This window comes from Mauremys mutica, chromosome 8, assembly GCF_020497125.1.
Source record: "Mauremys mutica isolate MM-2020 ecotype Southern chromosome 8, ASM2049712v1, whole genome shotgun sequence".
Lineage (NCBI taxonomy): Eukaryota > Metazoa > Chordata > Testudines > Geoemydidae > Mauremys > Mauremys mutica.
In genome coordinates this window covers 59,999,178-60,025,030 of record NC_059079.1, presented here as the reverse complement: position 1 = coordinate 60,025,030, position 25,853 = coordinate 59,999,178, and the positions used below count along the sequence as shown (strand labels likewise).

The following is a 25,853-nucleotide window of genomic DNA, read 5'->3' as shown; positions in this document are numbered from 1 at the left end:
TTCTCCTCCTAATACAGCCTGGCAAGAAAATCATCCAAATATTAATGATTAACCTGTTGAATTGGAGATTGTTCACCTCCCAATGACTTCATAAATATCTGCCTCAGTTACCATTGGTAAATGAAATAACCAAATATTCATTCATTTTCTGATATAACTGTAAAACTAATCTGAAAAGTTTTCAAAATAAATCACTGTTTAAAAATGTATAGTGTATACCTTCTAAAAATGAAACCTACATCTATCTCTGAGTTGTGAAGAATATGTATTAAGGTTATAACAACCAACAAAAATGCACTTTTATATAGAAAACCAAGATTAAATCGAGTGTTCCTGACTAGTGATTTAAATCATGATTTAAATCAATTTGATTTAAATCAAATCCACCCTGCTTTTGTTAGAACAGATACAGTCAGCAGTCAGGTTTCATGTGACAGGGTTCTAATGCTGTAAGGATAGTGAAGTGTGGGGGTAGGTGGAGGGGATCGCCAGCGAGTCAGTAGAAGGGAGCTGTAAAAGGTGTGAAGTGGTTCTTAAGTTGTACACAGATTGTATTCTTCGTCCTGTCCCCAGAGCTTGTGCCTTTCTGTCCCCTAATAGCCTGACATGGATCTGGGGGGGAGTGAGAGTGCGGGATGAAGGTCCAGTTATCCCCATGGAGAGACTTCCAGTGACTTCAGTGGGTTTTGAATCAAGACCTGAGATGCCAAGTGCATGGACAGAGAGACTTTTTCTTTTCCCCTGAGAATTGTGCTTTAAAAGTTTGCTGTGAACTTCAGGATGTTGGGCTATAGAAACTTGCCAGCAGGGGTCTGATGGTCAGAGCTCTCCCTGCCCCCACAGCAACAGGCAAAACTGGGTTGTGCCACCTCCTCACTGGGCCAGCTGAACAAAAGAGGAAATGAAAAGCTGGTATAAATCAGCATAACTTCAATAAAACTAGGCTGATTTACACCAGGTGAGGGTCTGGCCCTAAAATGGGAATCAAGGGGTCCTTTCACTGGAACATTTTGGAACTCCCATTTTAAACCATTTTGAAACAGTACAATGTATCCAAAAAGTGAAACCTACCTGGGATTCTTTATCTTGGTGTCTGTACTAGAATGAGTTGCCTCTGTCAAAGCCTGCACGCTGAAACTACATGGCTGCAAACAACCTTGTGTGTTTCCCCCGTCGTCCTCCCTTCCTGTACATGTTCTGTATAAGCCAAACATTCAAAAAGTCAGCATCAACATATTATCCCCTCCCAGACGGGGCCTGATCCAAAGGCCGGGAAAATCAGTGGGAGTCTTTCCACTGACTTCAATAGGCTTTGGGTCAGAGCCATAGAGAGGAGTCCAGTGCTCCAAGGGTGAATGCAGCCAAGAGCAGCCTAGTCTCTCTGAAGCTACATCCAAAGGTAGAAGAGAGCGATGTCTAAGGTGCATGAGCTCCTGCCCAGCACTGGTCCCTCCCTCCCATCACAAGTGTCCCATCCCTTGGGTGCCAAACTGCACCTTTTCTACTGTCTCACGCCACTGGCTCCTGGTATGTACCAAATGAAATGTGTGTTTCAAAGCTTTTAGCAGCCAGCCCTCTGTAAAGTAGTTGAACATCTGATATTGCTGTTTCTCTTTCTTCCATTTCCTTTATTTCTTTCCATATCTGCTCCCAGCTCTTTCCCCTCTGTCTTTTCCATTGTCAGTTTTACCTCTTATTAATGGATTTATTTCCCCCCTCCTTTCTGTACAGGCCAAATGTTCAGCCAGGCCTCAGGCTGTCGTCATGAACGTGGTGTAAATGCTTCGATTGCTAGGTGAATCGCTAGTTGCATTTGGGTGCATTTTGGAGCTGCAGACGCCTGTGCATGCACTTCAGGTGGGGATTTTCAAAAGAACTCAGTGGCTACGTCTGCACTGCAGCTGGAAAGTATCATTTCCACCTTGGGGGAGGTACCTGTGCTGGCTTTGATTGAGCCTGCGTGTTAAAACTGGGGTGTAGCCATGGCAGCACAGGCGATGGCATGGGCTATCCACCTGTGCACAATCCCGTCCGAGAACCTAGGTAAGTACTTGGGCGGCTATGTCTCTAGCTGCAGTGTAGTCATGCCCTTTGTTGGGCTAATTCTGCCCTCAATGGGAAAGCTCCTGTGATTTCAGTGGGAACAGTTTTAGGCCCACACTGAGAGCTTTGGAAAAGCCCGCCCTTCAAATCCTCACTCTGGTGTATGGAGAAGTGTTAGAATTTTCACCCACAAACTCCATTTGTCCAGTGGCAGATCTCACGCACAAGGGCTAGGATTGCTGCAAGTGCATGAAAAGGTTACTGCCCCTAGGACCTTGTAGTCATGTCTTCTGCATAAACCATGGCAAATATGGCACAGGTTGTCCACAGGTAAAAGTTTACAAGGTGTTAGGTGCTTCCATTTGCCTGGATTCTTGGCTAATCCCCCAAGTGTATTTATTGCTTAGGGTCTGTCTACACTGCAGTTAGACACCCACGACTGGCCTGTGCCTGCTGACTTGGGCGAAGGGGCTCGGGCTAAGGGGCTGTTTAATTGTGGTGTAGACATTCTGACCCAAGCTGCAGCCCGAGCTCTGGGATCCTCCCATTTTGCAGGGCCCTAGAGCCCAGGGTCCACCCCAAGCCTGGTTCAGTGGGACTCAGGAGACTTGGGTTCAGTTCCTAGCTCTGTCACAGACTCCCTGCATGACCTTGGACAAATCACTTTAATCTCTCTGTGCCTCAGGTTCCCGTCTGTAAAATGGGACTATTAGTTCTTCCTTTGACTGTCTGGTCTATTTCAGTTGTAAGCTCTTTGGGGCAGTGTAGTACGGCCTTGCCGTGGTTCGTCTCTCAGTGGGGCTGTGGGGTATCCCACCGCCTCGCTCTAGTTCGCCGGCCGTCGGCTCTGCGGTCGTGGGGAATAACGCACACTCGGTTAGGGGCTCAGGTCCTTGGAGCGGGGGCTGAGTTAACACTCAGTTAGCAGCCCAGGCCCTAGGTCAGGGCGGGGCGGCAAGCAAACAGTCAGAGGCTCAGGCCTTTAAGCAGGGACTGAGTCAATAGGTCAAATAGCAGGAGGTCCTCGCCTCTCCAGGCCAGGGAAAAGGGGGAGTCTGCCAACCAAGGAGTGGGTGACAGGGGAGACGCAGGCCCTCCCTCTCCACTGTGTCCCAGCCCGGGGCCCTAGCAGCGGCAGAAACTCGCTGCTGTCAGTGGGGATCCAGGCCGCAACACACTGACATAGGCTCTGGCAGTGTTGCAGCCAGACTGGGGTCGGCTGCCCCCGGGCTACTTCCACACTCCCCCTCGTAGGGTACCTGAGTCCTGGAAGCGTCGCTAGTGATCTCAAACACCGTCGGTTCCTCTGGGTAAGTAGCGGATGGCAGGCTCGGCTCCTTCTCGGGGTAGCTGGAGCGGGGTAGGCTCGGCCAGTCCTCCTCGGGGTAACGAGCGCAGGGTAGGCTCGGCCAGTCCTCCCCGGGGTAACGTGCGAGGGGTAGGCTCGGCCAGTCCTTGCCGGGGTAATGAGCGAGGGGTAGGCTCGGCCGGCCCGTCTCCCCAGAGGGAGCTCGGTCGCAGACGTCTGGCCTCTCCAGCAGCTGGTTCCCAACTGAGCTCTGCCGGTGAGCTTTTATACTTCCGGGTCTGTGCCGTGACCTCTAAGGGCCGGGCGTAGGACCCAGTGACTCCGCCCACATTGGTATTAGGGGAGGTTCGTCTCTCAGCGGGGCAGTGGGGTATCCCAGCGCCTTGCTACAGGCAGGGACTGTCTGTGTTTGTGCAATGCCTAGTACAATGGGGCCCTGATCTAGGCTGCTGCTGTGATGCAAAGAATAGTGATTGATAGTGGGGAGAGGGCAGGTGTGGTACAACCCTGAGGATTGCTTCAGGGTAAAGGAGAAGCACTGGAAATGGGAATGTATGGGGCCTGCAAAGTGCATCGTGGTAAGAGGTGTGCACTGAGAACCCGTAGCCCTCCCGATTGAGTCTGGATGAGCGCAGTTGCATTAGTAATGAAAGAAGTTGGGAGTGCTGCAGAGCATGGAGGGGTTGCAATGGTAATGAGGAGAGAGCAGAGATGCTGCACCCTTGTGGATTGCCTCAGGAGGTTTCATTGTAAATGCAAGTCTAGGCGGTCCATGAATTGGTAACTGGAGTGTGGGGCTCCGGAAGCAATGAAGGCTGCACTGTGGCTTGTGAATTGCCATGGGGTAGAGGGATGCACTGCAGGCACGTGTGTGTGGTGGCAGAGGAGTATGGCATGCATGCTGCACTGCTGTGAATTGCCTCTTGGTACTTAAGTTGCAGTGGTAATGGGGAAAGGGTTAGGGTTGCCCCGAATCCCACACAGGAAGTGATTTGCGGGTATGGGGCAGGGAGGGCATTGTTATTGCTGCAGTTGGAGAGAGAGAGGGAATGTGAGAACCCCGTGGATTGCACACAGGAGAGGCACTGAGAAGGGGGGGACAGCAGAGCAGGAGAGAGGATTTGCATCCAATGTATCGCCTCTGCAGACAGTGAGACAGCTCTGCTATCCAGCTGTCCCTTCCCATTAGGCCTCTGCAGCTCATGCTCTCGGCTGAAGAGAAATAGCTTGCAACATGCAGGCTGGCTGCTGGCGTCAGCCGTGGTCTGCTGTGCCCCATCTGAGGAGAGGTCAGGTGGTTCCTATTGAGTCAGCGGCTTGATCTCTCTCGTCTGTCTCCCTTCATGCCTCCTTTAATCAGCTTCACTGCAGCCTTGCTTTCCCTGTTGACAGCCTCCGGTTTCCATGCTGTGCCTGTGTGCTTGACCCGCTTTCCCCCCACACACACACACCTGAATCCCATCTCTCACTCTGCTTTCTAGGAAATGTGAGTCTGGAGTTCAAGGCTCTGTCTCTGAGCCTTGTTCCTCATCCGGCACCCCTGCCCCTTGTGACATGGTGCTACCACGCGGCATTTGGGCTGGGAATCGATGGGACAACACTGTGAATTGGTTTTCTGTTTTGTAAGAAAATTTAGCTCTGGGGAAGGAATGTGCTGGATTCGCAGCCCTGGAGGCTGGAGCCCTCTCTCCCCAGGGCTGGCATTGGGCAAGGTTCTGCCATGGAGGGACCACCTACAGGGTAGATCCCTCACTGGATCCTTGGCAACGCTGGTGAGATTGGCAACAACTCTACCCATCGGTGTGGGGTTCTCCGTGGTGTAGGTCCCTCTCCGCTGGGAACTCTGCCGAAACCCCAGGTCACTGAGCAGCCAACAGAAAATGACGTTTGGTCACTTAATGCACCAGGCCAGATTCAGTTCAGTGACTCAGAGGAAAGTGATGAGGGGAGACAGCTTGGAAGCTTGTCTAGCTTTGGGTTTATTGGAGGGTGTGGAGGAGTGTGGAAATGGATGCAAACATCATAAAAGCAGTGTTATTCAGGGATCCAAGCCTCTGATCCACATCTGATCCATAGGAGATTCAAAGCCAGCAAGCTAAGCGGCAGCATAATGCTCAAAGCACTGGCAGGTGAAGGAGGGAAAGGAGGCAAAGGAAGGTGGTTAGCAGAGCATTCAGTCTGATTAGAGACTGGATTACCCTCAGATATGATTTGCAAACCATCTCGTCTTTTCCACGGAGGGGTGGAGGGAATTCCCCCTCTTATGGTAACGGCCAGAAACTTGGGGGCCAGTGACTGATTGATGCGGATGGTTTGGCATCGTGCAAGAGAAGCATCAAAGTCTGCAAAATATACCGTGAAAAGCAAAGCAAAGGTTTTATTTGAAGGTGATGTGTGTTTCTTGCCAGCGAGGGCCTTCCGAGCTGAACATCTGTCTGTGGTTTGTGCGGGTATGTGTGTACACACAGGGCTGCTTATCATGTGCAAGGGTGCAGCTTGAAACAAACTACCCTAGAGGCATGATGCTAATCAGACCCAGACGGCTCCTTCTCCTACTCCCTCAGACAGCTGTGTGCACTGCTGGAAGCTCCCAGCTGTAAATGCATCTGGATTTTCTGCTCTTGCTCTCAGATAGCCAGAACGACTCCCTGGCTGGCAGCAAATAGAAATGCTTCATCTGCACTTGCTTATATTTCTATTCCTTAAAAGCATGTCGACAGGCTCCCATCCTGTGCCCAGAGCAGTATTGCCTAATGATCTGCTCCCCAGCTCAGGCAGGTGGATACCCATGTGTAAATCTAAAAGGGATCTCTATAGTTTTCCAGAGTCAGATCCAAACCCTTCTCTTTCCAGGCATAATCCAGCCTCTAACTATTGGAGGTCAGGAGGGAACCTTCCCTGGGGGCAGATTATCCAATCGCCTCTAACCTCAGGGTTCTTCCTCTGGATCAGCTGGTGCTTTGCATGGTCAGAGACAGGACACAGGATGAGATACGCCCCTGCTCTGATCCATTCTGGCACTTCCTATCTTCCTATCTCAAGGCTCAAGCCATTCCCTCCTCATCCATTGCCCAAAGGGAAAAGGTGGGCTTCACATCATGTCCATAAGGATCAGGGGCCAGCAGCCATAGGATCTTCAGGTAGAATGCCCTGCCAGCACCCCTGCTTATAGTCACTCAGCCACCTGTGTTGCTCAGGGCACTGGCTCAGTCCAGTTGATGGTGAAGGGGCCGCCAATGGTAAATCACTTTTTCCCCAGGGAAATATGTTGATGGGTTTTTCTCTCTGTCAACTTGGTGGAACTCGGTGCTTATGAAAGTGATGGATGGGTAGCACTGGCTAGAGCCAGGGATTCAACCCATGCTGCTCTCACAGTGCATCTCAATCCATACTCACAGTTCACCTACTGTTCCTATCCTGGCTCCCATGCACTGCCAGTGCACCTGATCTGCAACCCCGCGGCCATTCCAGTGCTGCATAGCCACAAGGCTCCCCCTGTGCACCTCTGTCCTCACTCACAACACCCCTCGCTATTGCAGTGCTGGGTCCCACATACAACTCTGCCAATGCACTTCAGTCCTGACCTGCTGCCCCACAGCTCTCCCCAGGCTGAATATGTTCACAGCTTTGCCAGTGCACCTCAGCCCATGGCACGCCCACCTGCTGTTCCAGTTCAGAAGCCAGATTTCCCTCCCGCAGGGTACAAATAACTGCCGTTAACGTAAACAGGAATTCCCCATGCTAGGGGAAACAACTGGGGCCTTGGGCCCCTCGTGTATCTGCACTGCATCTCTGTTTCCCTGCCCCCCAATCAAAGGCCTTCGCACAGTGCTTCTTCTCAAATATGAAATGACGTCTTTGACTCCATACTGGCAGCAACAGCTGCTTTCTAGGTCCCCCCTCAACTGGCAGTGTCTGTCCCTAAGAGATGTGTCATCAGGTCCATGTGGCTATGTGATGCTCTTATCCCATGTGCACACCCCCCGCATTTAAGCTCTTGGGCCCTAGTCCAAGCCCATAAAAGCTTGTGGGGGGTGGTTCCTATTGACGGCAGTGGACATTGGTCAGGAACTTTGTGCCTCTCTAGATCCTGAGAGAATGTCTGGCTATCCTTCAAGCATCCCTGATCCTCTCAGGCATGCTTTATCCTTCCCATGCGACCAGACTCTCTCCCCAGCTTAGCGGCAGCGCTTTGGGTGTGACAACATTGTGCTCTTGCCATGACATGTCCATGGACGTGGATGGCAACTTGACAGGTGCTGCCCTGGAGACAGCTGTTAATCTGGAGTCTCCAGGCTGAGTTGGATGTGAGACCCTCTCACTTGACCAGCAAAGGAGAACCTCAGCAAAACAAACTAACCCTGGTCACAACACTGCGATGCCTCAGGCTGGTCTGGCATGATGACCAAGGGATCTCAGGGATGCTCTGTACTATGAGATCACACTGTCACTGTAAGGATTGGTGGGAGCCTCATGCCAGGGACCAGTGCTGAGCAGGAGCTCATGCACCTTAGACACCGCTCTCTTCTACCTTTGGATGTAGCTTCAGAGAGACTAGGCTGCTCTTGGCTGCATTCACCCTTGGCACACTGCAAATGCTCTGCCGAAATGCCCGCCTAATCGCAAGCACCGCGGGCAGCCCAGCACCAGCTGCTGGGAAGCCCTTCCTGGAGACACCACTTCCATCAGCAGGGACCGGGGAACGGAGAGCCTCCCCGGTTGGCAGGGGCAGGAGAGAGGACTTTCCCTGCCGAATGGGAGCTTGGTGAGGGACATAAAAAGACAACCAGAGTCTCAGATGACTTCAGCAGCCTGGGCGCTTAGCTTGGAGTTGGCTGGCTCAAGTATTTCCCAGTGTCTGTGGAGGGTACTTGCAGAGCTTGCTCCCAGCCCCACATCTTCACTGGCCTGTCGGTGGGGAAGGAGCTCCTATTTTTGAACGGCAATGGAATTCCTGTGGAGTTACACACTGCGTCCTTAGCAATACCCAGAGAATTCAGCATGATTTATGTTACAGCATGGGATATTTCCTGGCTTCAAAAACTACGCATGGGCTGGGGTGAAAAGATACTTTCCCATCTGATATCTGGAATGAGGAGAAGACTTGATGAGACCTAGAAATATGCAAATACGCTGCTCTGGATGCCAGGGACTGCAGTGAAAGCTCACCCTGGGAGGCTGTTTTGTGCCCATGCCATTGACAGGGTCCTGAATCGTCCCATCATATAGTTTATTAGTTAAGCCTACTTATTACCTCCTCCCTCCCAGAAAAGGGCTTCTGTAATGCTGACAGACCCCAGTCGTCAGCGGGCAGGATTCAACCTGTGACATCTGGAGCTTAGTTCATGGGTCTCTCACACATGAGCTAAAAGCCAACTGGCTGTTTGCTAAGGCTGTAGAGCAGACTCATTTTATCTCTCTCTAAGTGGTCTTGGTGCCACTAGATGGGACAGAACACCACACCTAGGAGGTGTGTGGGTTACACTTGCATCACAGATGCACCTTCCAGCTCCTGGAAAGCAGATTGTGAAGAACTTCAAAAAGATCTTACAAAACTAAGTGATTAGGCAACAAAATGGCAAATGAAATTTAATGTGGATAAATGTAAAGTAATGCACATTGGAAAAAATAACCCCAACTATACATACAATATGATGGGGGCTAATTTAGCTACAATGAGTCAGGAAAACAATCTTGGAGTCATCGTGGATAGTTCTCTGAAGATGTCCACGCAGTGTGCAGAGGCGGTCAAAAAAGCAACAGGATGTTAGGAATCATTAAAAAGGGGATAGAGAATAAGACTGAGAATATATTATTGCCCTTATATAAATCCATGGTACGCCCACATCTCGAATACTGTGTACAGATGTGGTCTCCTCACCTCAAAAAAGATATTCTAGCACTAGAAAAGGTTCAGAAAAGGGCAACTAAAATGATTAGGGGTTTGGAGAGGGTCCCATACGAGGAAAGATTAAAGAGGCTAGGACTCTTCAGCTTGGAAAAGAGGAGACTAAGGGGGGATATGATAGAGGTATATAAAATAATGAGTGATGTTGAGAAAGTGGATAAGGAAAAGTTATTTACTTATTCCCATAATACAAGAACTAGGGGTCACCAAATGAAATTAATAGGCAGCAGGTTTAAAACAAATAAAAGGAAGTTCTTCTTCATGCAGCGCACAGTCAACTTGTGGAACTCCTTACCTGAGGAGGTTGTGAAGGCTAGGTCTATAACAATGTTTAAAAGGGAACTGGATAAATTCATGGTGGCTAAGTCCATAAATGGCTATTAGCCAGGATGGGTAAAGAATGGTGTCCCTAGCCTCTGTTTGTCAGAGGATGGAGATGGATGGCAGGAGAGAGATCACTTGATCATTGCTTGTTAGGTTCACTCCCTCTGGGGCACCTAGCATTGGCCACTGTCAGTAGACAGATACTGGGCTAGATGGATCTTTGGTCTGACCCGGTACGGCCATTCTTATGTTCTTATGTTCTTATGTTCCTAGAGCCTGCACTGACCAAACACAGCATCACACCCCTTCCCTTCTCCTGGCTACACACAAACAACGCTCCTTCCCCTGCGGTGGAGAAGCCTAAGCTGATGAAAGCAGCAGCAGCCCTGTCCTTACAGGCTGTGGTGTTAACTTCCCCACAGAGCCACATGCTCCAGTGCATGGCACAGAGCAAGCAGAGTGACACCTCCACTCCAGCAGGCTGTGAGGGTATTGCAGCTACAAAGGTGCAGGGCTGAATGCATGGCACAATACAATGAAAGTGGCACCTCTACCCTTGCAGGCTGCGGTGCCTTGTGCATGGCATAGCGTGAGGAGATGCGCACCTGTGGTGTGGGAGGATGTTTCCTTTGCAAGACCACTACAGTCATATATGTTCTCTACCCCTGCTTACTAAATTCTCCTCCAGTTGATTTCATCAGGGTTGCACTGGGATAACCCAGGGGAGAGTTTGGCTGATGCTCACCAGTAGCCTGCATACTTGGATGAAGAAACACTTGTTTTGCTTCATTTGGAAAACCCAATTGCTCTTCCTTTTTCTCCTTCAGCCTGTGTTTTGTTCCTCATTGTTTTTGTACTCCTTACTCCTGGATGTCAACTCACACCAGCCTGCCGGCCGTGCGTGTCGTCCAATTTGGAATCCTCCCATTTGGGGGAGCTGGGAAGTTATTTGGGGAATGGGGGAGGGTTGTAGCTTAACCAGTGTGTGGAGGCAGAGGGAGGTGGGAGGCTGATCCCCCATCCCTCAGGAGAAAATAACGGAACTGCCGAGGACGAGGGCTAGCATAACTTTGGCAGCTGAGCCAACGACAGGCGGAGACGCCAGTTGCATGCTCATAGGGGAATTGAGGGAAATCAGAGAATTGTCCATTCCGGAAATGTTTTGGTCTCTCTAGCATCTTTGGGGAGATTGGCGGGAAGATCTGTGTACTTACGCTGCTGCTGTGGGAGAAATCAGGGACCGTTCCTCTCTCTAGCCCATCACTCACCCCCTAACATGGCCCTGAACTGCACAAGTCTCTCGAGGGAGGAAATTATAGTTCCTCACAATTAAGGGTAGAAAAAAAATGTTGCTGGTGTCAGGAGACCAGCAGGCGACGGCCAAAAAAACATCATGTCTCCAGAAGAGAGGCGTCAGGAATATCCCTCTGAACACTACTGACGTCAGCCCCCGGAATCTGCATGGCTCGGGAGGGCTTGGGGCTGTTTTTCCAAGATATCACAGGTCAAGAAGCAATGTTATTTTTAAAACCTGGGTCCCCCGAGCAGCCCATGTGCATGAGGGAGCTTTTCTCCTACCTCCATTCCTGTTATGTTTGTGCTTCTGTTCCTTCTGAGTCATGCCACAGAAATGTCCTCCAGGTTTATTTATGGGCTCAGGAAGGGATTTTCTCCCCCCCGCCCCATGTGCTCTGTGTGTTTTTTGGTTGGTTGGTTTGTTTTTGTCTCCTTCCTCTTAAGCATCAGAGGTGGCTACTGCTAGAGATGGGATGCTGGCCGGGGTCAGCTGGTGCTCTGAGGTGGTACCGACCATTCTATCTCTCGGGTCCTTGGCTGGCTGGTTCTTGCTCCCGTGCCCAGGTTTATCTGATCACCATCTGTGAGGTCAGGAAGGAATTTCCCCCAGGTCAGATCGGCAATGAGCTTGGGGGGGTGGGGTTCACCTTCCTCTGCAGCCGGAGGTACGGGACTGTAGGGAGCCAGGGTGGCTTCCCTCCGAGCCTGAGGGTAAACAGCCACTCTCTCAACCTGAGTGGGCGGGGCCAGGCCAAGCTTGTTCCACCCCCCGGAAGGGGAGGGGTGGAACAGGAAGTACAAAGGGCGGGGCCCTTAGCTCAGTGAGGGCAGCACCAGGGAGGGAGGCAGATGCAGACTGCATGCTGCTCCCTTCGGACCTTGCTGCCACCCCAGGGGAGGCCCTGGACCAGGGAAAACCTGAGCTGGAGGAAGGACGGGGCTCACCAGGACTGCCTGCCGCCGAGTACCCCGAGAAACTGGAAGATCCTGAGCCGGGGGGAGAGCTTGAGCTGCCAGCAGCGGTCTACCCGGGTGAACTGGAGGAACTGGGTCCCGACAGCGCTACAGCCTCCTGCCGGCGCTCCCCTGCTTGAGGGGCGCGCTACAGACTCTTGCCGGCGCTCCCCTGCTTGAGGGGCGCGCTACAGACTCTTGCCGGCGCTCCCCTGACTGAGGGGCGCGCTACAGACTCTTGCCGGCGCTCCCCTGACTGAGGGGCGCTACAGACTCTTGCCGGCGCTCCCCTGCCTGAGGGGCGCGCTACAGACTCTTGCCGGCGCTCCCCTGACTGAGGGGCACTACAGACTCTTGCCGGCGCTCCCCTGACTGAGGGGCGCGCTACAGACTCTTGCCGGCGCTCCCCTGCCCGAGGGGCGCTACAGACTCTTGCCGGCGCTCCCCTGACTGAGGGGCGCGCTACAGACTCTTGCCGGCGCTCCCCTGCCTGAGGGGCGCGCTGCAGACTCTTGCCGGCGCTCCCCTGCCTGAGGGGCGCGCTGCAGACTCTTGCCGGCGCTCCCCTGCCTGAGGGGCGCGCTGCAGACTCTTGCCGGCGCTCCCCTGCCTGAGGGGCGCGCTACAGACTCTTGCCGGCGCTCCCCTGCCTGAGGGGCGCGCTACAGACTCTTGCCGGCGCTCCCCTGCCTGAGGGGCGCGCTACAGACTCTTGCCGGCGCTCCCCTGCCTGAGGGGCGCGCTACAGACTCTTGCCGGCGCTCCCCTGCCTGAGGGGCGCGCTACAGACTCTTGCCGGCGCTCCCCTGCCTGAGGGGCGCGCTACAGACTCTTGCCGGCGCTCCCCTGACTGAGGGGCGCGCTACAGACTCTTGCCGGCGCTCCCCTGACTGAGGGGCGCGCTACAGACTCTTGCCGGCGCTCCCCTGACTGAGGGGCGCGCTACAGACTCTTGCCGGCGCTCCCCTGCCTGAGGGGCGCGCTACAGACTCTTGCCGGCGCCCCCCTGCTTGAGGGGCGCGCTAGAGACTCTTGCCGGCGTCCCCCCCCGCCACTGATTCTCCGAGACCGGGCGGGGCTCAAGCCAGCCAGGGAAAGACTAGCTCACCATCGCCCCTAGCGGTGGTAAGCCAGGCGACGCAACTTACAGGGACATTTGTCGGGTTCATGTGGGTACATCTCACCTATTCAATTGGCTGACATCACAGGGGCCTCAGGCACTGGTACATCTTGGTTCCTTCTGTTTGCAGCCTGTGTCACATAATAGTGTAGTCTCCAGAGGGTTTCAATACTTGGTCTAGTTGGTTTGGTGGTGTTTAGTGTGCGGGGTGCTGTTGATGGCCTGCATTATGCAGGAGGTCAGGTGGGATGATTTGGGGGTCCGCTTTCCTGATCGCTCCTGCCCTGGTGATGAGATGGTGTCATCATGGCGCATGTTGGGGATGGCCTGGTGACTTACATGGCAGGGGAAGTGTTTTCTGGGAATGCTGCTTGTGATGAGAAGTGGGGGAACTTGGTAAGAAATGGGGTCCTCTCAGCCCCACCCTGGAGCACAACCACTGGCTCCAGCGAAGGTTTCCCAAAGTGACTAGTGATTTGGGGGGTGACACTGTTTTTGGGGCACCTGAGACACCGTCAAGGGGCTTGATTCTCAGAGGAAACAGACTCAGCGCTTTGTGAAAACAGGCACCTGGAGGTGGTCTCAGTTTGGGTACCCAAAAATGGAGATGCCTGATATCGCTAGTCGATACTGAAAATTTGGGCCATTTCAGAATCCAGTTCAAAATATCCTCTTTGGTTTTCCCATGCCCCATGGGCCTGCTTTTAGCCTGCTTCAGGGGCCTTGTTTCTCTCTTCCAATCCCTTTCTGCTCCCGCATTCTGCCAGCCACAGCCTCCTCTCTGTCTCTCCATCCTCCCCTGGGGGGGCGCGGTGAGCTTTCACTGCAGTCCCTGCATCCAGAGCAGCATATTTGCATATTTCTAGGTCTCATTAAGTCTTCTCCCCATTCCAGATATCAGATGGGAAAGTATCTATCTTTTTACAGATCCAGACTAACACGGCTACCCCTCTGATACTATCTTTTCACCCCAGCCCATGGGTCGTTTTTTGGTCTCTCTGCCGTCACTGAATGCTGTAGCTTCTGTGAAAGCCGGTATATAAAGTACAGTTGCATTTTTCGTTTGCCTGCATGAATGGGGTGGGGGGCAGGGAAGGGGAGTTCCCTTGGTATCTAGCCCCCAGTAGGGAGAAGTGGCTGAATTCCCCTCACAATATCTCCCTACCATATAACTTACAAGCTGCCAATTGCTACAGAAAGATCATGATAGCTGATAAATGAGGCCTTTTTCACCATTAATTATTTTATCAGCATTGTGCTGTATATTTATTCTCTAAAATGCTACATTCCCATGGTGGTGTGTTTTTCTCCCAGAAATCTGTTGCTCCAGGTCACTCAGGGCCTGATCCAAAGACTTTCTAGTCAATGGGACTCTTTCCACTGGCTTCAGTGGGTCATGGATCAGACACTGTGTCCTTTGAGTGGACACAGAAAATATGTCCTTCTTTGCTGGGGCTGGCTATCACCATATTGTGGTGGCTAATGGGGTTCATGAATGCATTAGCAGTGAGAGCTTTGTGGCGGGGCAACGACTCACCAGCACGGCGCCTCCTGCTGGTTGTCTAGGGAATTAGCTCTTCCAGCCCGGAGCGCCCTCTGCAGGCCTGTGTCTCGCCTGCTGCTGGCCCTGGTGCCCTTTACCCAGGGGTTCTGCCCAACACAGTACCCCCTCACTCTGGGTCTCCCCTCCCAGGGGAACCCCCAACCCCCTATCCCCACCTTGCCTCAGTGGCTACTGCAAGTCATCATCTAGCCCTCGCTCACTGGGGCAGACTGCTGTCTATAAACTACTCATCATCAGCAAGGGGGGTTGGACTAGCTGCCTCTGCCTATTCCTGGGCTGCCCCTCTGCAGCCCTAGTACCCTTTTGTGGGCCCTTAGCTTGGCCTGCAGCCTGGGGCTTTGCTAGGCTGGAGCTCCCCCAGCTCCCTCTGCCCTTCCCCAGCACTGCTCCACCCTAGATACCCTTCTCAGCTTCCCCGGCAGCCAGGTCCTTCTCTCTCAATGAAGCTAGAGAGAGTGTCTCTCAGCCCTGGTCTACACTATGAGTTTAGGTTCAATTTAGCAGTGTTAGATTGATTTAACCCTGCACCGGCCAAACGACGAAGCCATTTTTGTCTACTTAAAGGGCTCTTAAAATCGATTTTTGTACTCCTCCCCGACGAGGGGATTAGCGCTGAAATCGACCCTGCTGGGTCGAATTTGGAGTAGTATGGATGCAATTCAATGGTATTGGCCTCCGGGAGCTTTCCCAGAGTGCTCCATTGTGACCGCTCTGGACAGCACTCTCAACTCAGATGCACTGGCCAGGTAGACAGGAAAAGCCCCGCAAACTTTTGAATTTCATTTCCTGTTTGGCCAGCATAGCGAGCTGATCAGCACAGGTGACTGTGCAGAGCTCATCAGCACAGGTGACCACAGGAGTCCCAGAATCGCAAAAGAGCTCCAGCATGGTCCAAATGGGAGGTACTGCATCTGATCGCTGTATGGGGAGACGAATCCGTGCTATCCGAACTCCGTTCCAAAAGACGAAATGCCGGAATATTTGAAAAAATGTCCAAGGGCATGAAGGACAGAGGTTATAACAGGGACCCACAGCAGTGCCGCGTGAAGCCTACTAAAGAACCAGAGAGGCAAACGGCCACTCTGGGTAAAAGCCCCAGACATGCTGCTTCTATGATGAGCTGCATGCCATTGTAGGGGGTGCCCCTACAACTACCCCACCCCTGTGCTTCCCTCCTCCCCCACCCCTCCCGGGCTACCTTGGCAGTTATCCCCCCATTTGTGTGACGAATTAATAAAGAATGCATGAATTTGAAACAACAATGACTTTATTGCCTCTGCAAGCAGTGATCAAATAGGGGAGGGGAGGGTGGTTGGCTTACAGGGAAGTAGAGTGAACCAAGGTGGTGGGTTTTCATCAAGGAGAAACAAACAGAACTTTCACACCGTAGCCTGGCCAGTCCTGAAACTGGTTTTCAAAGCTTCTCTGATGCACTGTGTGCCCTGCTGTGCTCTTCTAACCGCCCTGGTGTCTGGCTGCACATAATCAGCAACCAGGCAATTTGCCTCAACCTCCCACCCCGCCATAAACATTTCCCACTTACTCTCACAGATATTGTGGAGCACACAGCAAGCAGTAATAATGATGGGAATATTGGTTTCGCTGAGGTCTAACCGAGTCAATAAACTGCCCCAGCGAGCTTTTAAATGTCCAAAGGCACATTCTACCACCATGATGAACTGCTCCTTACTACTGTCCAGGCTTCATGATCCATGGGAGCAAGGGGCAGGCTGGGGTAGGTGCAACCGCGGGGTCCTGCCGACTGGGAGAGCAGCCTGAGGCAGAAGCCTCCAGCTAACATGATATTCCAGGCAGGACTGAATCTCCATTAGATGAAACTTAAAGAAGAGAATGACCTGGAGTCATTCCCATTTTTGTCTAGGTGCCCCTGACCAACCTAACCGAGGTCAGCCAGGAGCACCCTCGACGACAGCTAGCAATCGTATTGTACCATCTGCCATCGGCAAGGCAAGGCAAGGGGATGCTGCTGTGTAGCACTGCAGTACCGCGTCTGCCAGCAGCACCCAGGAGACATATGGTAACAGTGAGCTGAGCGGGCTCTATGCTTGCCGTGATATGTCGTCTGCACGGGTAACCCAGGAAAAAAGGCGAGAAACAATTTTTTGCCATTGCTTTCACGGTGGGAGGGAGGGAGGGGGGCCTGACGACATGTACCCAGACCTACCCGTGACAATGTTTTTGCCCCATCAGGCATTGGGAGCTGAACCCAGAATTCCAATGGACGGCGGAGACTGCGGGAGCTGTGGGATAGCTACCACAGTGCAATGCTCCAAAAGTCGCCACTCACCTCGGTACTGTGGACGCACACTGCCGACTTAATGCGCTTAGTGGGGACACACACAATCGACTGTATCAAATCGATTTCTAAAAAATCAACTTTTATTAAATCGACCTAATTTCATAGTGTAGACATACCCTCAGTCTCTGGCCCTCAGCCCTCTTATAGGGCCAGCTGTGGCCTGACTGTGACGTGGACCCCACCAGTGGCTGCTTCCTCCAATCGGCCTAGCTTTTCCCCTGCCCCAGCCCTCTCCCAGGGCTGTTTTAAGCCCTTCAGGACAGGAGCGGGGTGACCACCCCGCTACAAGCTTTAATACATGATGATAATGACTCCCTTGGACTGATGGCTAGCTTTGCTCAGACACCCACCCAACAGCAGCTGGAAGAGGGAGCCACTCAAGTGGCATTGGCAGGTGCCTCACAGAGTCTGCCAGGGTAGCCACGCTCTGGATGCCAGGAGCTGCATCCCAGAGTAGGATGGAGGAACAGAGAGGAGGCTGCTGCTAGCAGAATGCAGGAGCAGAAAGGGATTGGATTCTGAAATGGCCAAAACTTTCAGAAATGACACATGATTTCAGGCACCTCCATTTTTGGCTGCCCAAACTCTGAGCCCCTTGAGGTGTCTTGGCATGTCTGTATGTGCATATCTCTTGGTCTGATTGATTCTTCTCCTCACTTCAGATATCAGATGGGAACGTATTGTTTCACCATGGCCCACACTTAGTTCTTCGCTCCGTATGCCATCACTGAATGCTGCAAAGTGGAGGCAGGAGTCCGGTTGGAGCAGGGCAGGGCAGAGATCCAGGTACAGAGCTGGGAGGGGAGCAGGGAAGGGTCAGCACTGAAAGAAGGTGGGTGAGGTATGAATGGAGGAACAGAGAGAGAGCAAGGATCTGACTTCAGATCTGTTTCAGGGAGAGCTTGGCCCCTTGAGAAACCTGGGGGTGTCTCACTGAAACCAATACAGTTATAAGCACCTTTCTCTCCTTTCTCCTTTTGGGCAAACACCCTTTCTCTCCCTGGAGTTCCCCCTTCTCTCTTTCCTAGAGCAAGTCCCCTTCTCTTTCCCGACAGTGCGGGTGGTCTCTTCCTTTCCTCTCTCTCCCTGGAGTCACCCATTTATCTCTCCTCCCATTTCCTCTCCTCATTGTTCTCTCCTTCCCCCTTTTCTCTCTTCTTGGCGGTCCCCTGGATTCCTGCTGCCCCAGGACAGGTACCTTCTCTAAGAGCAGAATTCCCTCTTAACTAGGGAGAGACTATAAATAGCAAGAATTATTTATATTTGTTTGGCTGCATCTCTGCCCAAGCCCTGTAACTAACATTACATTAATGTTAGTTAATGTTAGTTACATTACATTAATGTTAGTTACATTAACATAACATAACATTAACTCAGCATTAAGGTAACGAAGTAACAGTCTGGTTGGACGTCTCCCTAAAACTGGCCAAGCCTTCCCAGACTTTCCCAGAATGCACTGGATCTCAAGGGATGGATTCTCTGGGGCTGCTTCTGCTCTGGTTGTTCCCAGGCCTCTCCCAGGGCCCTGTCCTACACCAGTTCAGCACAATCCTACTCTTTCCTGCTGCACAGAGATATCTGCTGACTTTTCTCCCATTCCCTGTCACTGCAGGGCGTACATGAGCGTGAAGGAGCTGAAGGAGGCACTGCAGCTGAACAGCACACACTTCCTCAATGTCTACTTTGCCAGCTCGGTGCGGGAGGAGCTGGCCGGTGCCGCCACCTGGCCATGGGATAAAGAGGCCCTCAGCCACCTGGGTAAGCCAGTCCCCTTATGTGACTCCCATGTGTCAGCTTCTCCCTCTGTGGCTGGTGCACAGGGGGCAGCTGCCTGCTACGACTCTCATAGGGCATGGGGAGGCAGGTGGGACCAGCAATCTAATCCAAAGCCCAATGGAGTCAGTGGCAAAACTCCAATTGACTTGAGTGGGCTCTGGATCAGACCCTATGGCCTTCAGCATATGCAGTAGAGGCTTGTGCTTTGGAGCTAGGAGTCCTGCATTCATCCCAACTAGGGGCTGTTATACTTGAGACGGCCAGCCCCTGGAGGTGGGGACGGAGCACAGGAAGAGCGCTTCCTTAGGACAGCTGCTCCTCTCCAGGGGAGCTGTGATTGGGGGTTCATATGGAAAGGAACAAGGGAATCTTAATGTCAGGCCTGACTGTGGCCACACCAAGAGAGTCGGCGCGGACGTGCCAGAGAGTTTCAGAGTAAGAAGGTAAGTGATGTGGTTCCATCCAAATTCACTGCCATGAGCCCCAAGAGAAGCTTTGGAGAGAGGTTCAGAAAAGTTCCTTTTTCTCATTTTGAGAGCAGAGGGGCTACAATTCTGGCGGGGGGTGGGGGGTGGGGGTGGGGTGGGATGGGGGAGGGGAGGGGAGGCAGGCAGGGCTGCCCTATGGGCTGTGCAGCTTCCGAGGGAGGTGCTTTTTCTCTCCCCACCACAGCATGCTTCTGTCTAGCCCTGCAGAGCCAGAACTCCCCCGCTGGGGTAGCACACAAAGAGAGGCAGCAGGGGCTGCAGTAGTAGCAACACTGGGTTTACAGATTAGCTGTGTGTACAATTCGCAGGCTTCCTTTTGTGATTTCAAGAGAACTAAAAAAGAGATGTGAACACTTCCAGAGCAGGCTCCTCCGGGCAAACATCAGTGCAGATGCCAGATCTAGTCACTTTTTTAGATCCTGATCCAACACCCAGCAAAGTCAATGGAAAGATTCCCACTGCCTTCAGTAGGCTTGAGAACAGGCCCCTAAATCAGCCCCAATAAAAGGTGTGAGCAGGAAGTGCTCCCCTAATGGGGCACAGACAGCTGCTGTTCGAACAGAACTGATGTGGTTCATGTTTCCTTCTCTTCTGCATGTCTTTTTCTTTTTCTCTTTCTTCTATTTCCCTCTTTTCTTCCCCTCCCTCTCTCCGCTCTCAGACATTTCTGGCAGAGCCCTTTACTCTTTGCAGTCAAAACATCTTACTGAACAACACTTAAATAACTGGAAGCAATTGCTCCCGGCACCTGCATGCCAGACCTTGACCTTCTGCTTTCATAGCGTGGGATGTTCAAACCTTCAAATTCTAAACAGCCACTGGAGCGCTGTTTTAGAGTTATTATTACCAGTTTCCTTTCTTCAGTGTGCTGAATGCTCACGGTGCCGTGGATTTTGGGGCTGGCTTCTCAGCTGCAGAGTGCTCCACTCGCTTGTTGAGGAAGGCAGATCTCCGTGGAATCCATTCCTTTGGCTACCAAGAATCATTTTCAAGGCTCAGCCACTTGTGACTGACAGTTATTTTCCTACAACCAGCTCCTCAGTCATACTCCTTCTCTTCAGCCCCCTCTGACTGTCCATGTGTGTCCCCTATCCCCTCCCTTCATCACCAGTCCTTTCCCGGCTCCTTTCCAGTACATACCTCTGATTCTATGTTCACTAAGAGGCGTGCAGAAGTCAGCGGGGTAGTCTGATGTCTCAAAACCTTGCATTTACCTCTGGGATCATCCAGCCTGAAATCGTAAGCAGAGCAAGGCACCTGCTGCAACATTTGAGTCAAGTGCTTCAACTAAAGGTGGTGGGATGGGGTGGGGGTTAGCGTGGCATTAGAGCCAAAGCTGGGAAGTTTGAATCTGGGTCTGAACTTTGCCAAAAGTCAGGCATGGATTGAAGGCTTTGGTTTAAGCCCAGTCTCTTGTGAAGGAGGGTGACAGCTTTGCATTCAATCAATAGGTGTTTCCACCGCAGACAACACTTCACACATTGTAGCATGCATACCTGTCTCAGTTCAGAAGAGGCCTAGGAACAAGCAGATAGTTCATTTGGACTTCAAAAAACAAAGCTTTTGACAAAGATCCAGATCCTCAAAGGTGCCTAATGCCCATTGGTTTTAATGGGAGTTAGGCACCTAAATACCTTAAGAATCTGGATCAAAGTCCCTCACATGAGGCTATTAAAGAAAATAAGTAAACATGAAAGTGAGAGACAAAGTATTGTAATGGATCAGAAGCTGGTTAAGAGATACCAGAGGTGTAGCCGTGTTAGTCTGTATCCATAAAAACAATGAGGAGTCCGGTGGCACATTAAAGACTAACAGATTTATTTGGGCATAAGCTTTCATGGGTTAAAAAAAACACTTCTCCATGCTTCTGAAGAAGTGGGTTTTTTTACCCACAAAGGCTTATGCCCAAATAAATCTGTTAGCCTTTAAGGTGCTACTGGACTCCTCGTTGGTTAAGAGAGAGATAACTGAGTAGGGATAAATGGTCAACTTTTAACATGGCAGAAGAGTGATTGTGTGGGATGACCGAAAGTTCTGGTGATATTTTATATATTTACTAATATTCTAGAAAAGGGGTAAGCAATGAAGGGTCAAAATTTGCAGATGACACAAAATTATATAACTCAGTCAAGAGTGGAGAAGACTGTGCATCTTCAGAGGGATGTAACCAAGACAGTTGAATGGATAACATTACAGCAGATGAAATTCACTTCTGACAAGTGCATGGTACTGCACATTGGAAGGGATACACTGAACTACTCAGACCTTCCACTCAGGAAGAAGCGCACAACAACTCAATAAAAACCTCTGCCCAATGCACAGCAGTGATTGAAACCACAAACAAAAAGTTGGGGTGAATATAAGTGATGAGATAGAGAACAATGCCAGTTTATCCTTTAGTGAGAAGCCCTCACCTGGAATATTATTGTGTTTAGTTCTGATCATACTGGGGGCACTGGGACCAATACCACCCTTCAGAGTCTGTCCACTTTGCCAGGCAGTTGCCACCTACTTCCCCTTGGAGGGAACCACTGACAGGAGGAGTACTAGGCTCTGGTTAGAGTGGTTACACCAGAACTAGCTAGACTACCATTGTCATCGCTGGATGAAATGGTGACTTTGACATACCCTTCCCCCCAGATGACTTCAAGCAGTTCCAAGACCTTCTGTGCCATCTCAAATGAACTTCAGTTCCCACTAGAGGAAATCCAGGACTCCCAACACAAGCTCTTGGACATCCTCCACACCTCAGGACCTATGAGAATAGCCCTCCCTGCCAATGAGGCCATACTGGAACTGGCTAGGACAATGTGGCACACCCCCATCACCTGTGCTCCTACCCCCAAAGGGGCAGAGAGACACTATTATGTGCCAGCTAAGGGCTCAGAATTTTTATGCTTGCAACCTAGCTCCCAGTTCGCTGGTAGTTCAGGTTGCTTCAGAAAGGTCAACGTAGCGACATCTTGGATCTATACCCAAAGATAAAGAAGGGGAATGCTTAGACCTGCTAGGAGGAAGGTTTTCTCGTCCTCTAGTTTACAGTTCAGGATAGCTAATTATCAAACACTATTGGCTAAATATGATTTCCTGAACTATGCTAAATTCGATGAATTTGCCAGCAGCCTCTCACAGCAGGTTTATACTCATTTCCAAGCTCTCGCTGAGGAAGCTAAATTAATAGCCAGAACTGCCCTCCAATCTGCAGTCAATATGGACAATACTTCCTCTAGAGCCATGGCTATGGCCATTGTTATGAGAAGAGAGTCCTGGTTTCATACCTCAGGGTTCCCCAGGGAGGTCCAGAACACCATCGAGGACCTCCCCTTCAATGAATCTCACCTCTTCAATCAGATGATGAATGAGTTCCTACACACCCTAAAGGACTCTAAGGCTACCCTTTGATCGCTGGGCATCTACACACCTGCCTGTAGGAGAAAGGTTAATCACAAGTCAACTACACCGTGGTATAGTTCTCAACACTATTACCATCAGAGACCCTACAAACTACCATGCAAAAAGCAAAAGGTTCAAAGGTCCTGCTTCCCCACTGGGCTTGACATCTCAATCCCAACCTCTGACCAGAAGATATTTTTGACATGAGCTTGAGAGCTGCGAACCACTGAGCCTAACACCTCTTGACCCCATTATTCCATTCAGTGGTCATCTAGCACTTTTTTGACACCTGAAGTCCAATAACAATGGACAAGTGGATGCTGAATGTCATCCCCTATGGCTATATAATCACGTTTGTAATGCTACCTCCTCCTTTGGGGACCACTCTCACACCAGTATCCTCACTCAATAGGTGAGCTTCTTACTGAAGCAAGGAGCAATAGATAGTGTTCCTCCACAGTATCAAGGAACAGGTTTTTACTCAACCAACTTCCTAATACCTGAGAAGAAGGGCGGGTGGAGACCAATCCGGGACCTCCATCACCTCAATCGCTTCATTTGCAAACTCAAATTTCACATGGTCATGTTGGTAGCAATAATTCCATCGTTAGAAAAGGGCATGTGATTCATGCCTCTTGATATGAAGGATACTTACTTTTATGTCAATATTCCTCCCGCCCACAGATGTTTTCTCAGATTTATGGTGGCATCTGACCATTTCCAATACAGAGTACTACCCTTCAGGATAGCTACCATCCCTAGAGTCTTTACCAAGGTATTTTCAATGGTGGCAGCTCACATCAGACGTTATGGCTTCATTGTTTTTCCGTACCTGAAAGACTGGCTCCTCACTTGTAGATCCTGCAAAAAGGCTTACACATTGACCTCTATAATGCTCCACCGCCTTTCCTCACTGGGAGTCAGTGTAAACATCAAAGAGTCTGTTCTCACCCCCACACAGTCTTTGGACTTCATTGGGGCAACTTTGAACACTCTCACCACAAGGGTGTCCTTGCCCACAGACAAGTTGTAGACTATGAACGAGATCATAGCTTGCATCACGAGCAAACCTCGGGTAACGTCCAAGGCACGTCTGGCTCTACTCAACCACATGGGCTTCTGCACTTAGGTCACTCTGTTCACAAGACTCCATCTTCGTTGTCTTCAGGCATGACTACAGTTGGTATACTCACCAAGCCGTCATTCGGTGAACCTTCTGTTCATGGTTCCCGCCAAGGTACTATCTTCCTTCCTATGTTGGACAAATCCTTCCCACGTATGCATGGGAGTCCACTTTATCCCCTCTTCTCCGGACAAAACTATAATTTCCAATGTGTCCCTAATAGACTGGGGAGCCCATATGGACAACCGCATGACACAGGGAATGTGGACATCTCAAGAGTCCAGAATGCATATTGATGTCCTGAAACTTTGAGCATTATGAAAGGCATGCAATCCTTCCATTCTTCCATTCATCCACTGTCACCATGTCCTGATAATGTCAAACAACACTACGACCATATTCTACATCAACAAGCAAAGGGGAGGAAAGTCTGCCTCCCTGTGCGCAGAAGCAGTCAGCTTCTGCAACCGGTGCATCAGATCACCCTATCTGCAGCCTACCTTGTGCTTGCAGACTCCCTCCAGCAGATGCTTTGGGATCAACAATGAGTGAGAACTCCACGACAGGGTGCTACATAACTTTTCACGCAATGGGAAATCCCAACCAGAGATCTGTTCACTTCTCAAACTAACAGCAAGTGTGCCACATATTGCTCCAGAGGAGCTCTAGGTTATCACTCCCAGGGCAATGCTCTCCTTCTCTCCTGGTCAGACCAGCTCAGCTATGCTACCACTCTTGTCACGGGTGCTGCACAAGATCCAACAAGACAAGGTGACTGTCATTCTCATCACCCCATACTGGCTCAAACAGTTTGGTTCCCCAGCCTCTTGCACACATGTTGTCTCACCTGCCGATTTCCATCCTGACCTTTCCAGAGCCCAATCCATGACTGCTTCACCTCAGGGCATGGTGTTTGGATGGGCATCATCCCTAGAACATCCATGCTCCTCAGCCATGCAGGATATCCTTTCTGTTAGCAGAAAGGACTCTACTAGAAAATGTTACCTGGCTAAATGGAAACGCTTCTGCACTTGGACACAGCTAAGAGGCGTTATGTTAGAAGCCGCAGACATTCCCTTCATTTTAGACTATAACCTGTCTTCAAAGACATCGGGTCTCTCCCTCAGCTCCCTGTGAGTCCACCTAGCAGCGAACAGTGCATTCCGTCCTCCTACTGTGGGACCAGTTCTTGTTCTCTCATCACTAACAAGTCTCCCCCTTTGAGCCTTTAGCTACTTGCTCCATGGCCCTTCTCTCCATGAAGGTCACCTTCCTTGTAGCCATCGCTTCAGCAAAAAGGGTTGGTGAACTTGGAACAAGGGCGGCAGACCCTCCATTCACTGTGTTCCACAAAGATAAAGTTTACTTACATTTATATCCCAAAGTAGTTTAGGAGATTCACAGTAATCAATCCATTCACTTACTTATATTCTTCCCGAAACCACACGCATCTGTGGAACGTAGACTCCACTCCCTCGATGTGCGACGAGTTTTGGCCTTTTCCCTACAGAGAACAAGACCAATCAGGAAGTCCCCAAGATGGTTTATCGCGATAGCAGAGAAAGTCAGGGGGCACGGTGCCTTCTCCCAGAGAATTTCTAAATGGCTACCCAGCTGCATTCTACTTGACTATCAGCTCTCGAACCTCCCGCTCCCTACAGGGATACAAACTCACTCCACTAGAGGGCAAGCAACGACCAGGTTGTCTCTTCACGATGTAAACCCCCTAGACATCTGTAAATGTCACATGGAGTTCCATCCACACATTTTCAAAACATTACGCCCTGGTGCAAGACTCAACTGCTGATGCCTCCTTTGGAACGGCAGTGCTCTGCTCAACCCTACCGTCCTCATCCTCACACCCTCATCTTGCTTAGGTACTGCTTGTCAGTCACCCACAGTGGAATACAATAGGGACCATCACTCAAAGAAGAAGAGGAGATTACTTACCTGTAACTGGAAGTTCTTTGAGATGCATGATCCCTCTCTGTATTCCACTACCCACTCTCCTTCCCCTCTGCTTTGGATCTCCTCTTGATTCATGGCAGAGAAGGAACTGAAGAGTTGGTTGGTCTGCCCCACCCTTTATCACCTCCGTCAAAAGGACAAGGTGAGCCAGGGCACATGCATGGACCAGTAGACGCCGTTTTCAAAATTCTTTGACTCCAGGTGCATAGTATGCATGGCTAATGCACAGTGGAATACAATAGGGACCACCCATCTCGAAGAACCTCC

At 51.0% G+C, this 25,853-nt stretch overlaps 1 protein-coding gene across 1 annotated transcript in view; it reads left to right on the top strand.

Moving 5' to 3' along the window:
• The window catches only part of PAPPA2 (pappalysin 2), a 186,200-nt gene that overhangs the window by 40,609 nt on the left and 119,738 nt on the right, over nt 1–25,853 (top strand). Inside the window, exon 3 of the mRNA XM_045027914.1 lies at nt 18,451–18,596. Coding sequence (XP_044883849.1) covers nt 18,451–18,596 — 146 coding nt within the window. The remainder of the gene's footprint in view (nt 1–18,450; nt 18,597–25,853) is intronic.